Raw genomic sequence first — 15,552 nt, forward strand, 5'->3', positions numbered from 1 at the left:
TTGTTCATCTTCACACAACACAAAGGACAGTAACACTGCATTTTACAAACAGAAAATAAAATGATCTAATTTACCTACTGCCCATATCACTGTGTCAAAAGAATCTGTTTCTTCTTTGCCCAAATCAGCATTTTTCCAGGACACTTGAAGTTTGCCACTGTCCAATTCTTCAACTTTAGTTGGGATGCATTTCTTTAAGAATCTTGTACCATGGGATTCCATGTAATCAGCTACTAAGGAGGACATTTGCTACAAAATGAAAAAAAAAACTTAAATGATTTTATATTCAAGAACAAGGCATGTTTGCATCTTCAAAAATCCATAATTCTGTTATGTTCATAAAAACCCAATAGAGAGATCCAAAGCTTCATATGGATTTTATTTCACAAACCGATGTGGTCTTGTAAAGAAAAATCTGATCATATGATCTAAACACACGTCCTCTTGGGATCTTTTCCTCTTTTTTGCCTGCTGTTGCAAGGGAATATATCACTTGTATATTAGCAATCAAATTGCAAAGAAAGACTGAAGTACTAAGATACTAAGAATTCTTGGATAAAAATCATACCATTTTAAAGGGGAGGGGAGGACATTTGCAGGTAAAATAGATGACCCATGGTAACTGGTTCATCTGTGTGCTCCTATCCAGCAGTAACTGAAGCTAAACCAAAGCTAACAGAGGGGTGAGCTGCCTAATTAAGTATCATTTACCATGAAATAGGTGTACAATGACAAAACTGCTACAGCAGATTCAGTAGAATCCAATAAATATAGCCTTCCCTTTAAAATAATATAATTGTTAGATCCTCCATGCCCTGTGGCTCCAGAGTTTACCAGCTAGGTGGGAAATGTCGCAATCATTACTGGTAAGTATTTAAATACCAATACCAGTATTAGTCTTACACATGTTCCCAAACTCCAATGTAATTTAAGAAATGGACTCTTTATCTTAACCTGGGTACAATTTGTAGTTGAGAACACAAATAGGCTGAATTATATTGGTTCTAACTTTCTGATCCACAGCATGAAGGGCATGCATGTACTAGTGAGTTGCCATTTACAACCAGCTACTGTAAATAACCAAACCGACACTTAAAATGTATCCAGAATGTTCTGCAAAGACGTGAACAGGTCTCCAGCACCTGACATGAATCAAAGTTTCCATCAAACCCAAAATGTCTAGTGCAAGTGTCTAGTGTCTACTGCATAGCCTTAGGAGAGTCACTTAACCTCTCTGTGTCTTAGTTTCATCATCTACAAGGGAATGATACTGATCTCAGGCATCATGCGTAGAGTAAGGAGACTTTTGAAAGTGTAAAGTAAAAAGGGAGCGTTTGCCTGTTTTGTTTTTAATAACTGGCTACTTATTAATTTGACGTCCAGATCACCCAATACATACAACCAATATCATCAGAATTTCATTTTTTCCTGGTAATCAGTTAAGACTTGGAAACCTTGTTCTCACCCAATTAGAGTACAGCTTTCCAGTGCCACTAAACCTGTAACATGTCTGCAATCAAGGTGAATCATTAAGAGGTTTACTATAGAAGGAAATGCTGCCTCTTCAATAGACATCTTTGATAAATGTATCTGAACTAACGCCACACTGCTGTCAAGTAGTAAACTATCCCACTGACAGGCTTATTCAAAGATGTCATGGCTCTTCATTGTAATAAGGCAAGTTGCAGTTTATCAAAGGATGTACTTATAACTTAGAGAGGATATTTTCACAAAATCACCCACACAGAACTAAGTGCTCGTTCTGGGCTTATACCTAGCATTTTATTTCCAATTCAGAATAATTCCAATAAAGCAAAAGTCCATGCTCCACTGACCAAGTTCAATGTAGCTATGTGACAATGCCTACTTTGCCTCCACTTCTCCCTGAACTTGATCCCATTTATTATTTCCATCCACATAAGGCATACTTCCATGAGGAAAGGACTGTCTCCATGAATACCCTGGTCACTAAGATCTCACAGATCTTCAGTGTAGAGCTTTTCATATAAAGATGAGAAAGCTCCAAAGATACATCCTTCTCTTTACTAGCTAATACCTTGTGCCTCAAGATATGAAAATTATTGAGATAGAGCCATATTTTGAAATGATTTACTCCAGCTGCTTCGCAAAGTAGTCTGCAAAACATTATTTAAAAAACATCTGTCCATGCTTGTTATAAACCCAAATCATCTTTAACATGCCAATATTATGCACATCTACAGTATCATTATAATGGGAATGACTGCTATAAATAGTATGGTGTGCTGATTTCCATTCCAAGCTCCTTGTTTTCAAATGATTAACTTTCCAATAGCTTCACCCTTCAGGGTGAAATTTTCCAGCCTTGTTATCTGTCCAAGAAGGAACTTCTTCTAAAGTTTAAACAAATATAATTCATCCATTACAGAAATAAAAAAAAACAAAACCTTAACTTTTTATTTAAAAAAATGCTGAAACTTTTAGTTTTAAATCAGCTTTGGAATCAAACAGAGATAGGACAGGAAAATGAAAATTTGGCAAGGAAACAGCTATCACTGATGATTCATATAATTTAAGGTTAGAAGGGATCATCAGTTCATGTAGCTTGATTTTCTATATCTTCCAGGCAACTCTCTTTCATCTGATTACCCATGTACTGAGCCTAATAACTTATGTTAGTCTAAAGCATATCCACCAGAAAAGCACCCAGCTATGATCTGAAGACACCAAGAGATGGGAATCCACAGTTTCCAGGGTAGTGTTCCAATGGTTAAAGATCCACTGTTGGAATTTTGTGCCTTATTTCAATTTGAAATAATCTGAAAAACACTTACCTGATCAAATCCTCGGAGTGGGATACTTCTTACCATGACTGTGGTATCCAGCCCAATGCCTGTGAGAAAACCAGCACACTCAAGAGAAACATCTGGTGACATACCAATTAAAGGACTATAGGTTACATAATTTCTGCTAAACACAACTAAAATAAAGATATTTTCAAACCTAGCGTTAGATTGCTCTTATCAGTAAGGTATCACTGGCAACATTTTTAGCTTGCTTCAGCTCTCCCTCTGCACAACCAGAATGTTTGTATTACAGGGAACATTTATTTCCTCACGAGGATGTTCTTAAGGCCCTTATAACATATCATGACCTGATCTGTATTCTTGTGATGATACTGCTCAATGCGCCTCTCGAATTCTTGGGAGACTACAGCTCAAAACGGTATTGAAGTACCTTAACCACTAATGCAAGTAAACAGTGCAAGAACAGTAGAATTTAGAAAATTGAGCCTTCACAGAAAAAGACAACTGTCACTTGTAACCATAAATTATTACAGCTTTTACAAAGGATACAGCTGGCTCCAACCACCAACCTGTTAAGCAAAGGAAAGAATAAAGCAATGGATTGAGTTTGTGCATTTTTTCATGCAACTGACAAATTATTTTTTGGAGTGTTGTGCGATTACATGGGTGCGATTACAGGGTTGCGCAGTGCAGCTGATATTTTTAGATAGGGAGAGAAAGAATGCAGCTTGCAATTTCTGATATAAAGACGATACCTTACTTGGTTTCAGGTTTCGTTTGAACTTATTTTATTAATAAAAATGCATTAATAAAAGAGACAGCCAAATAGTCTGAAAGACAGAATCCATATCCCCAGCCACACACACACCTTCCTGCCCCAAACATAAGGGCTTGTCTACATTACAAAGTTCTGCCTGTGGACCTACTTTGTGTTAGGGGTGTGGAAAGATCACTCTCCATAGCTGATGTTGCGCTGCTGGCAAAACTCCCAGTACGGACGCAGCATGGATGGCTGAAGAAGGTTTATGTAGGCAAAGCTTCTGTCTCGGGGGAGTTGGTATAATTCTGGGGTCAGCAAAACCTCTGCCAATACAGCTGTGTCTACACCACTTAATTAAACATGCAGCAGTCCCACCGTATAGACTAAGGCCAAGAGTAATTCAGGGTTAAAAGGAATGACTAAAATCATGGCTAAATTTGCAAATTTAAACCCAACTGGATCAGGTAAATACATCCTTGATTAGGTTCCAAGACATGCTTCCAGGTTTGATTAGTTGTGAGCTTCTGAGGTAGAGACTGTCACAACGTATTTGTACAGCACCTAATACCATGGATTCCTGATCCTTCGTGGGGCCGCTGGGTGCTACCGCGCTACTGATAAACAGTCACAAAGTGAGACCGCAAGAAAAGTAGAGGCTTTGAGGCTTTTCTAGGCAGATACTGTTCTTTGCAGTGCTTATACAGGACCTCACTCACAGGAACCCTAATCTCGTCTGGGATTTAAAAGGACTGAGGTTGTGTCCATTTCTCCTCTCCCCTGTGAACATTCAGTGGGTGGCATCTGATACCTAAAACTGAGATTTTACAATGGCAGGCAGGTAGATTCCACTATTTTAAGGGGGAAGAAAGCCCAGCCAAGTATTTTAGGCTACATGGTGAACACAGACTGAAAAAAACCTGTTTGACAAGCATACTATGCCCTTTGCAGTATTTCACCATCCTTAAGTTATGAAAGTGCTGTTTTAAAACGATTTGGGGAGAACAAACAGCTCTGAATTAAACCCCTCTGCTACCAGGCCGGTAGCAAAACGATATGAATTCAAGCACACCTAAACTTTTTGAGAGAGACCAAGCAATGTAAATCTTCTCAAATACTACTAATACTACTGCTATTAGCCACCTGCCAAATATCAGGCAAATATTATACAATAAAAGACAAGCCCTAGACAGAGAAAACCAAGATGTGGGTGGCCCAGCAAAAATACCTCTTGAGTTCTTCAGAAGAGGTAAGGTGATGCTAGAATGGATAATTCTAATGACAATGTTAATCCCTACAGGTACTAATAATGTAATTCCATTTAAAAAAGTGGCTTCTCTCAGAATAATGCAGAGGGGTGCCACGTGGAAAACAACCATTCAGCTCCATCATGAGAGCTGGGTGACAGGAATGTGCCTGGAGTTATTATCTGAAGCTACACTGATAAATCTTGTGAAGACAGTTAGAGCTTGCAACTGTCCAGTTAACATAAAGTATTACTTAGCTTTAATAATAGGTGGGCTCAGGGGATCAGACCAAGCCTTGGCTAACTTAAAAAAATGGTAGATACTTAGGGCAGGGACTTGAAGAGCATTACACTTTCTTTGGTCACCCATGTGGTACAGCATTGGGCATTTCCACACCCCATTATCAAGTATGAATAATCCTAGCAACAAGTTGTTTAAACTGTCTATAAGAAAATGACTGACATTCTAATCTCCTTTGAAAACCTGCATTAGTTACACAATCTGGAATTTAAAATTCAGGCCATTATTCAAGAACAAAGGCTAAAACTGTAGAACAAGCAGAAATAAATGAAGTTTGGGTTTGGGGGGGAGGGAGGGGGAAATGTTTAAAATGTCCTTAACACTTGCATTCAGACTGTAGACAGGATATAAACCCTTAGATAAAATATTAGTATTGCTGAGCTTAAGAATTTAACTACAATGATCTATAGGTAGTTTGATTACTGGAGACAGGATTTTAATTTTTAAGGACAGTTAATCAATTTAGAAAACCGACAAAATGTAACAATGAGAAATTAATCTCATAAATTCTTCTTAATCTTATGCCAACAGGATCACAGTCCCACAAATGTTATAGGATCATTTGGCTTTTTCATTGCTGTCATTTTGATTTATATAGATCTATGCTTTTGCCATCTTATTTAGGCAACAGTATTCTTATCTGTGAAAACTGTCTATATAATAAGATAAAGCAAAAATACCTAAGGACTTGGATAATCATGTCTTCATTCAGACCACTGGCTATTTAACTATATCCTTTTTTAGAGCTCAGGATTAAAATTTGACACTCTGTTACGCGCATGTGCGCACGTGCACACACCCCCCCCCCCCGGCAATTCAATCAATATGATACTTGTACAAATTTAGAAATAACTATTTAAACCATACTATTGCTCCTTTAATTAACTAATGGTGAAAAATTCATAGGATAGGGTTGGAAGAGACCTCAGGAGGTCATCTAGTCAACTTCTTGCTCGAGACAGAATAGACAAATGTTCAAATAAAGTAGTTGTCTAATTTTCGCATATAAACTTCTAATAATGGAAACTTCTAAATACTTAACATGGCATGATCTGAAGTTTAGAAAACATGGTTGTTGCTCTTCTCTGGACTTTTTCAAACTTTTCTATGTATTTGTAGAAGTAAAGCACTCCAAACTACACTCAGTACTCTAGCTGGAACCTCACCAGAGCTGAATGAAATGGAAAAATCACTTGCTGTGACTCGCATGTGACACTGCAGGATTTATTTTTTTTTTTTGCAACAAGGACACACTTTTCACGCATTCAGGGTCCTGGCAGACATATTTTTTGTAGTGCTATTGAGCTGATGCTAAACCCACAAGAGAGCATATACCTGGTATCACCTCCCACTAATTAAAGCATACCATCCCCAAGGTAAATTTTCCCAATGCTTGGACACTGATCTCTGAATAGAAAATGCTTCCCTCCTCTGACAGCAAGCCAACATACCCTTTGGTTATTGGCAAATGCTGAACACCACAGTGTCTGTAAAGAAACATCTTCAGGGTATTCACAGGGAGAAGAATAAGGATTTATACAAATGCAGGTAAATGTTTCCTCCCCTCCTACATTAGTTGAAGAGTAAACCTTGAGTCAATGCCCAGATATAACATGAGCAGTTAATCTGACTTACTACCCTTCTTCCACGCCAAAAGGTTTCTAGGCACTTTCAGTATCAACAAAACAGGATTAGAAACCAAGACACACCCTTGACACCTATCAAGTCTCACTCGGAAGGAAACACCTCTGTTCTGAAATATACTGTAAGGCAGTATTGCCAATTCTCACTATGGAAGTGAAGGATTTTAGTGTGTTTAAATAACAAGGGACTTTTAATGACACCTGGGTTAGTAATAGGGTTTTTGCTTTTGTTTTAAGCCTCCCTTATTGAAACAATTGCTGACCATCAGTTCTGTACTTCTCTAGGTGTGCAGTTTATACATGAGATTTAGCAAAAATATCAGACTAAGCAGAGCCCAGATCAGTACAACAACAAAAGGTGTTAAACTGAACCTTGGCAATATTTACAAGGGAAACAAACCCGACAGAAACAAACCCTCCTGAATGTGAACGGTCCCTCCTTCATCAGCTGCAACACAGGCTGATAAAGTACAGAAATGCTACTGTAGCCCCTCAAGGCTTATTTTGACTAAAGCTTAGGAATGCAACATATAAACACTAGACTCCCACATTACACTGTTACGACTTGCATTAACAGCGACTGGACAAAAGCCACATTTTCATAGAAACATCTTTTAGCTTTTTAAAAAAAAAACACAACAAAAACCCAATTTCCTAACATAAATCATGCTCTCAAAATTCAAGAGGTGACTGATATATTGCAAACAACTACAGATTTAGTTTCCTTTCAAAATGTACTAAGGAGACCTGTTTATCTATTTGATGTTTAAATGAGCACACACTTTCTATGTTCAAAGAAGCCACAACTTCGATTGGCAGCTCTATTTTGTTTTGAAATACCAATTTTAGATTGGCTACAAGTACCTTTTTCTAGCAGTAACTGGTTTGCCTGTCCTGGGAGAAATTTGAAGTAAAATCATTGGCAATTGGCTAGAGTGCTGGTGATCAATTGCACTTTATATTTCTGTTCATTGTATTGTGACATTTCCTTAGCTGCGGCTACTCCACAGGATGCCACAGTGTTTGGTGTTATACAAACTGAACACCGAATACAGTTCCTCCCCCAAAGGGCTTACATTTTAATAGAGCAGAATCTTCTTCCACTACTTATTTCACTCAAACATTGCTATGAGATGTCCACTATGAGCAACAGGTTGTTATATTAAAAAACTTTAGTTGCTTCACCAAATTATTATTATTTCTTGCTTGAAATAAACAGAAGGAATAAATGAAGAGAATGGTCCCCATAGCAACTTGAGCCATTCCCCATTTCTTGACTTGTTATCAAATAGTGGTGCCATTTAACATTAAAAAAATCCCCAACCAGCTAAACCTGGACTAGTTTCTCCAAGTTCAAATCTTATTACAAATATACATACAAGACTCACAGCGGAGTAGCGATTAAACTCTAAGCGCTTGCTGCCCTCTTGTGGCTTCTAGTTGTAATTGCTTTATGTTGAACATCAATTTAGGCATAGAAGTCTTCCCCCACTCCCTTCCCACCCCCAAGATATATCTGCAGTAGGCAGAGAAATAAAACAAGACTGTATTACAAAATTAGGTATAGCAATGATCATGTGTATAGCAAAAAATACATCAAAGAGGAGAAACAGAGAAGAGAGAAAACTAGAATGTAATAGAGGTAATTTCTTAAGGGAATGCAGCAAACAGCAGGACTCTGATATAGGGTTAGTATGGCAGCTTACGTTTTTCCAGGAGACTTTTTCAACCAGAATAGATCATCACTTGTAATCCCATACTGCAGGGCACCTGCAACCTTATGAAGAAAATATAGATGTACGGTATTATGAACATCATACAACAGCCTGAAAATGAATTTATATGTTAAAGAAAAACTGATCTTAAATGTAAGGGACTATTTTTCCACTAGTACAGTTCTGATTTTCTACAAAATAAAAGGAATGCCAGTTGGACACTTTAAAGCTTCACCACAAGGTTGCAGTGGACATTTAAAAAACAAACAAACCTTTACTATATTTGACAATTTGTCCAATATTTGGACAAAAATCAAATACTAACCTACCAAATGTTGAATAATTCACAAACATTCCAGGAAGATAAAGCACCAAGTTATCATCCCGTTTAGGAAGGACAAGACCCTAATCTTGAGTTATCCCCACAACACGAGGTGCAATGAGATCTTGGGCAAAGCTTTTCAAGTTTAGTGTCCGAGTGGCATTTATGCTACTCAGTCTGAAACTAAATTCCTTTATTTTCTACTTGAGTGGGGTTTTTTTTCCCTGGAGTACTTACATGTTACATTAAAGACAATTTTTCATTCTCCTAGCCACAGAAGTTTACCATGCCTTGCTTCATGAAATCCACCAATCGGTGTACACTATAACACAGACAGTAAAGCTTTTGTAGACATCACAAGAGGGATAGAACTTACATCTTTAGGATACTTTGGCCTCAATCCAGTGGCAATAACAATGTTTTCTGCAGTAAGAGTCATCTACAAACAAAGATATAAAGTCTAAGTCAAACAATCAACGAAGTCATTTTAATGAATATACTGGTTTATCATAGCTTTTAATTATGTATGAATGAGTGATTACAGAGAAAGCTAGAATTAACATTGACTCTTTGTATAATATGGCTCGTGCTCTAACCAGCAATATTTAGATATCTGCAACATTTGTTAACCCAAATGCACAAAGATAATTCCCCTACACTTGCCTCAGTACCTTGCCTTTACCTTGCCAGTACCTTGAAGGTTCAGTTTGGATGCAGTAGCTGTGTACCAATGGCACTGTACGAAATCAATATTATTAACTTAATTTAGCTCTAGAAATATAAGTACAGACAAACAAGACTTTCAAAAGCTGACTAGCAATGTTTGGGTGCCAAAAATAAAGGCATTTCAAAAGAGTCCTGGTTTTCAGAAAAGGCTCCCTGAAAGTGTCTGGAGCTGGACACAAAAAAAGCACTAGTCATTTTGGATAATCGCAATGCACTTCTTTAATTTGAGATGGTCTTCTAATGGGGCAGAAGTGGCCATCAGCCTCTCTCTCTCAGGAACTTAAAGGCAAACTGCAATGTATTTAGAACGCTTGTTTCTTGTGCACACATTTGTATTACGAAAAGAAAGATAAATAGCTATGTTTTTTCCAGTATTGCAAATGGAAGGAACCAAACAAGAGTCCATCTAATAGCTAGAGCACACTGGGTTGAGAAGGTCTGGGTCCTCTTTCTACATCTGCCACTGACCTTGAGCCTAACAGTGCGCACTTCGGCTCAAACACTTTGGCGACATTTTGTAGTTTGGTTCTCATCTACAACGTAAGGATAATTCAAAGGTGGGAAGCTAGAGTTATGATGCTTGAGAGTCCATATAGTAAATGCTTGAGTCCTTTTAGAACATTGAATGGACTGTGCTTTAAAACTGAGAAGTGTTATTAATCTTCCTGCCCAAGAAGGTTTCTGGCTGATGGAGCAACATTTGTTAAATAAAATCTAGCTGTCAGTGGATTTGTAACTCATGACAGATGTGGGCCTAGAGTTCCTTGCATCAAACCACGTGCTATAGTAACCAGCCAAGCAACTCACCTCTTTTCCTGCTTTGGTTAAACCACGGATTGTGTGCGCATCTGCAAAACTGCCTTTGAGGTTGAAATACTTCACTTTTCTGTTAAAAAAAATTACACAGCGAACAAACGTAAAAGGGAGATTACATCCAATCGGGAAATTTTTACTTTAAGAACACCACAACCAGCATAAAGAGAGACAGTAATTGGAGCAAAATGAGCAAGCAAAAGGGAACAACATGCATGCCACAGGTCTATTTTTGGCTTCATCACTGACCTATAATGTGACCTTGGGCAATTCACTTAATTTTTGCATCGCAGTCACTCATTTACAGAGCAAGGATAATACTGAACTCAAATAGTGCAGCAAGGTTTAATGCTTGTTAAACTTCGACCTTCTCAGATGACAGGTACAATATAATTCTAATATAATGATTTCATAATAAGGCATGCTTGAGGACTTGCACAGAAAATTAATTTTGTGACTCCTATGTTGATGGTTAGGCATCTCCTAAATTACCTATTAACTTCACTTCACTATACGGGAAATATTGCCAGGATCTAGCTAATCATGAAAAAAGCTTGAGGTCTGAAAAGTTGCTGTCTGCTTCTTCTGCACTGAAAATCACATTAACCAGGCACTCAGCTTTTCTAGTACATCATTCTATATTGTTTACAGGCTCACCAGTGGGTGGACAAATCTGAAATTCTCTTAAAGCAACCCTAGATATAATCTATCTAATACTAATGGGAAAGCAGACAAAGGATTCTCTGGTTACTCACTCCCACATCCCCTTAAATAACAAAGTTACTGCAACATGCCTTCCAAATATTATCAATGCTACACTGAGTTATCGCCTCAGCAGAAGGATTTCCCAATATAGTCCTAATTTAAGCACCGTGGCACTTCAAAATTTATTCTGAGACGCAGCTGCTCTGCAGTACAGCTTTTGTCTAGTTGCCACTCTCAACCACCTTTGCAAAGAAAGGGAAAAGCAGAACACATTTTCACTTATTTAATGTTAACTTTGGTCTCAACTATCTTAGGAAGAGGAGTTTCAGTTTTTACAAAGATACTAACTTCTGTTGGTGACCCCAAAGATAAATTAACAGAGCTACAAAAAAAGGTAGAAAAGTTGCCTGATTACATGAAAAAAGGCTACATTTAGAGGTTTATTTACTTGTCTTGTAGTTGCACTCTGTGTCCCCAGTTCAAAGATTTGACATAATTTTGAACAGCTTGAGCCATTGTAGACCTATTAAGAAACAACACATCAAGCATTAAATCATCATATTATCGATTCTGAAATCACCAATCCAGGACTCATACACAGGTTACTGATGGAAGCTAAGAGTGTTCCAACATCACTTATTCTATAAAATAAAGTGCCAAATCAAAGCCACACATACAGTATATCCCCGGTTAGACTACGAGGTCTGACTTTTCTAAAGAAGAGCCTAAGATCTGCCTGCATGAAATTCAGCTCTCTTGTTCTTCAGTTCATTGCAAAGTGAAGATCAATGGGACAATACTGGTACTTTTGTTCCACACAGTGACAGAACACAAAATGGATATGTAGAGTATTTTTTTTTACCAGTCATGGTGAATGGGTTGGGATATATTCCAGCCATAGTGCCGGGCATCCTTAAGAGCACTCCCAAGAAGTGCTGCTTGATGCATAAGCTTTTTGGGAATGCAGCCAACATTGACACAAGTTCCACCAAGTCCCCATGACGTTCCTAGAAATATACCAAAAAACCCAAAATGTAGCAGATTTCCAGAACTAATTACATGAGTTCAAATCCCACACACCACTTCTACTTTAACAATCTGCAGTAGACCCATTTCTAACTCTGCCCACGTTATCCACTTTTCTTCTGAAAGAGCAAAAGTGAAAATATCTCAAGTCTTACATTTTCCTCAATGTACACAGGAGCTAGAATACAGTAATACCAATTACATACAATCACACATTCAAATGTTAGCATTTCCAGCTTTTAATCTATCATACAATTTCAAGTGCTACATGATTTATACGTAAAACAAACACAAGCTACATGATTACATATTAACTGAGCCCATCCATATTTTTGTACTCTGAGGTCCAAAGTCTGCTTTTCCTCAAGTCAAAGGTTATCAACATTTATGGGCAAAGCTCCGACTGTTAAGAGTGTGTCAATAACGTTAAACACCATTTCTGAGAAGGTACAGCACTAGTTTATTTGGATACAGAATTTTTTAAAAATACTACTGCTATAAAAAAAAAAAACCAAGCTTGTCTGATGTTCATACCTTTAGGAGAAGGCTCCACGTAGTCTAAAACAGCCACCTTCTTTCCAAACTGGGCAGCTGCAAAACAAAAATGCACACAGGATGAGGAATTTTTAGGGAAGGGAGAAACACATGACAATAATTATCAGCTGGTGCTGTAGCACTGGGGAAAAATACTGTCCATCTCAAATATAGTTATCAAGAAGGGTATTCCCTGATACTTCCAAAGGTTGTTTGGTTTGTTTTTTAATCTCAATAACCTTTGCTTTAGTGTGTAGACAACCAAAGGGCATAATCAAAATTAAAGAAAAAGTTATCTGCTGAAGTGTATGGCATAAATTCTTACTTCACTGCTGTTGTAGTTTAAAATCCAAGATAACCTTGAAGCAAGAAAATAAAGAAGGATAAGGCGAGGGTGGGGGAGAGGGAGGGAAGTGAATGTGCCCACTTTTTTTCTCCCATCTGTGAGCAGGTTTTTAGGAAATGAATTAATGATTTACCTGTGGGAAGTGAAGTGCATTAGTACACTTCATTACCTACACCCTGAAGGAAGCCAGCAGAGGTAATACTGAGATCACTAAGCTTATCCTTTAAAATTAAAGATACTTAATTTTACAGAATTTAATATCTCTTTACAGATACCAACCTTCTTTTGCACAGGCAAGACCACCAGAACCACCACCAATCACCAGGAGATCATACTCGTTCTTGCCTAGGAAAGGAACACGGATCAAAGGAGAAGAAACAAGAAGAATGGAAGAGGTACATTAAGTGATGACTTTTTGTTTGCTTGTTTGACTACACTACTGTGTTTTATAGGATAACATCTTTTAGCTATGGACCACCAGACCAAAAATGTGCTAGTGTATGAAAACTATCAAGCGAAACAAGCCAAACGAAGCCTGTTTTCAGGAATGAATTACAGACAATAAGCAAGGAAGATAAACCATGAAAAAAGGTAGAATTTACACTGAGAATGCCCCATCTCAGGATAAATCTCAGAGCTTAACAAAAATAGCTATATTTTATTGACAGGAGCATCATAGTTCTTTTATTACAATTTCCACAGATATTTTTTTCAGTGAAAATGGCCCTGCCTAAGCCTTTGGTTGACCAACGTTGTTGCAAAGATACAGGGGGCATTTTTCAATTAAAAATATTTATTTTTTGGTTGGAAGCAAGCAAAGGGAGCAGTTTACTTCATGTCCTCCCATACGTTCACAAAACAGGTTTAAAATTAGATAAATTCACAAAGGCAGAAACAACAGATTTCTACTGCACCCACAAATGCATCATGAGCAGGGCAAAGGAGGGGATCCTCCCCCTCTATGCGACACTGGTCAGGCTACAGCTGGAGTACTGTGTCCAGTTCTGGGCGCCACACTTCAGGAGGGATGTGGACAACATGGAGAGGGTCCAGAGGAGGACCACTCGCATGATCAGGGGGCAGCAGGGCAGGCCCTACGAGGAGAGGCTGAGGGACCTGAACCTGTTCAGCCTCCACAAGAGAGGGCTGAGAGGGGATCTGGTGGCCGTCTAAACTGGCCAAGGGGGACCAGCAGGCAATGGGAGAGTCCCTGTTCCCCCGAGCACTACTGGGAGTAACAAGGAATAACGGCCATAAATTGACTGAGAGTAGATTCAGACTAGACATCAGGAGGCGCTACTTCACAGTCAGGGAGGCTAGGAGCTGGAACCAACTTCCAAGGGAAGCGGTGCTCACTCCTACCCTGAGGATCTTTAAGAGGAGGCTAGATAATCAGCTAGCTGGGGTTGTTTGACCCCAGCATCCTTTCCTGCCATGGCAGGGGGTGGGACTTGGCGATCTGCTTAGGTCCCTTCCGACCTGACCAACCATGAAACTATGATAGTCGCCAACAGATTTCCCCAGAGTTTCATCTTTCAAAGCAGCGACTGCCATCAGTCCACGCTCAACTCCACGAGCATCGACGGCAACATGAAGAACACACGAAACCTGCTCCCAGGCTCTCGTCCTATTACACATCTCAGTCCTGAGAGTTTTCTTGGTAGGCAGGTAGACTTAGGGTTTACGCGGACACATGGATCTCGCCCTATGGTAAACGAGGGCTTACACGGACACATGGATCTCGCCCTGCCACATAGCGGCCATGCTTCAGAAGGCATTAATTATGCTACAGAGTCTTATTGTGGCCTCTGCTGTGTTCCTTAGGCAGGTCCACAAGGAAGCACGGGGACGACCCCAAATACAGATTTCTTCCTAGTCTGGGTGTCCAGACTGTGGAATAAACTCCCCCCCACGATGGTGCGATCACCTACCCTCGAAATCTTCAAGAGGGGCCTGGACGGTCACCTCGCTGGGGTCACCCGACCCCCGCTTATCTGCCCTGCTTGGTGCAGGGGCCGGACCCGACAACCTCCCCTCCGGCCTCGCAAGCTATGAAACGCCCCGAACGACTTAAAGCAGCACCGGACAGCTTTGGGTTGGTTTTCGGTCTGTTTTGTTTCTCCCCCAAGAACACCAGCGGGCCAAAGCCCTCCTGAACACATCGGCTGCTATCAGGTGAGCAAAGCCCTACACAGGGCGTTTCTTGGGGACCTTCCCAAATTCACCCCGAGGGTCTCGGTGAAACTGGCTCTGCCACGGAAGAGGTGATAAGAGCAGGGCCATCTTTCCACGCGCATTTCGACGGGCAAGCAGAGGGGGAGTCGACCCAGGTCTGTCTGAGCCTCAGCTGCTCGCCTGTGAAATGGGTACAAGAGCCCTGCGCAGCATGTTCAGAGCCAGCCCACGCACTGAACTATGGCAAGCCACCGAGCTCTTCCCTCCTCACTGCAAACATGACCGGGCAGCAGGTCCGAGCGCCAGGCACAGGCACAGGCACAGGGACAGGGACAAGCTTCCCCCGCAGGAGCCCCGGGGCAGGCGGGTGCGGGGCACCCCGTACCTGACAGGGCCCGCGCCGTACGGCGGAGCCCGGCCACCTGCAGGAGGCGCTTTCCCCCCCCCCAACACCCCC

At 40.0% G+C, this 15,552-nt stretch overlaps 1 protein-coding gene across 3 annotated transcripts in view; it reads right to left on the minus strand.

Moving 5' to 3' along the window:
* TXNRD2 (thioredoxin reductase 2) overlaps positions 1 to 15,537 on the minus strand; it is a 41,291-nt gene extending 25,754 nt beyond the window's left edge. Inside the window, exons 1-11 of one of the 3 annotated variants that reach the window (XM_025201505.1) lie at positions 15,481 to 15,537; positions 13,200 to 13,265; positions 12,575 to 12,631; positions 11,877 to 12,021; positions 11,463 to 11,537; positions 10,304 to 10,382; positions 9,147 to 9,209; positions 8,440 to 8,510; positions 3,336 to 3,355; positions 2,814 to 2,905; positions 75 to 249 (exon numbers count right to left, since the gene is read on the minus strand). In XM_025201505.1, the coding sequence (XP_025057290.1) occupies positions 75 to 249; positions 2,814 to 2,905; positions 3,336 to 3,355; positions 8,440 to 8,510; positions 9,147 to 9,209; positions 10,304 to 10,382; positions 11,463 to 11,537; positions 11,877 to 11,962 (661 nt within the window). In that variant the 5' untranslated portion in view covers positions 11,963 to 12,021; positions 12,575 to 12,631; positions 13,200 to 13,265; positions 15,481 to 15,537. Of the gene's footprint in view, positions 1 to 74; positions 250 to 2,813; positions 2,929 to 3,335; positions 3,356 to 8,439; positions 8,511 to 9,146; positions 9,210 to 10,303; positions 10,383 to 11,462; positions 11,538 to 11,876; positions 12,022 to 12,574; positions 12,632 to 13,199; positions 13,266 to 15,480 lie in introns of those variants that run through there. The other 2 variants (XM_025201504.1, XM_025201503.1) reach the window with 2 other exon arrangements.
* Between the last annotated feature and the right edge of the window lie 15 nt (positions 15,538 to 15,552).

This window comes from Alligator sinensis, unplaced genomic scaffold (genome assembly GCF_000455745.1).
Source record: "Alligator sinensis unplaced genomic scaffold, ASM45574v1 scaffold570_1, whole genome shotgun sequence".
NCBI classification, from domain to species: Eukaryota; Metazoa; Chordata; order Crocodylia; family Alligatoridae; genus Alligator; species Alligator sinensis.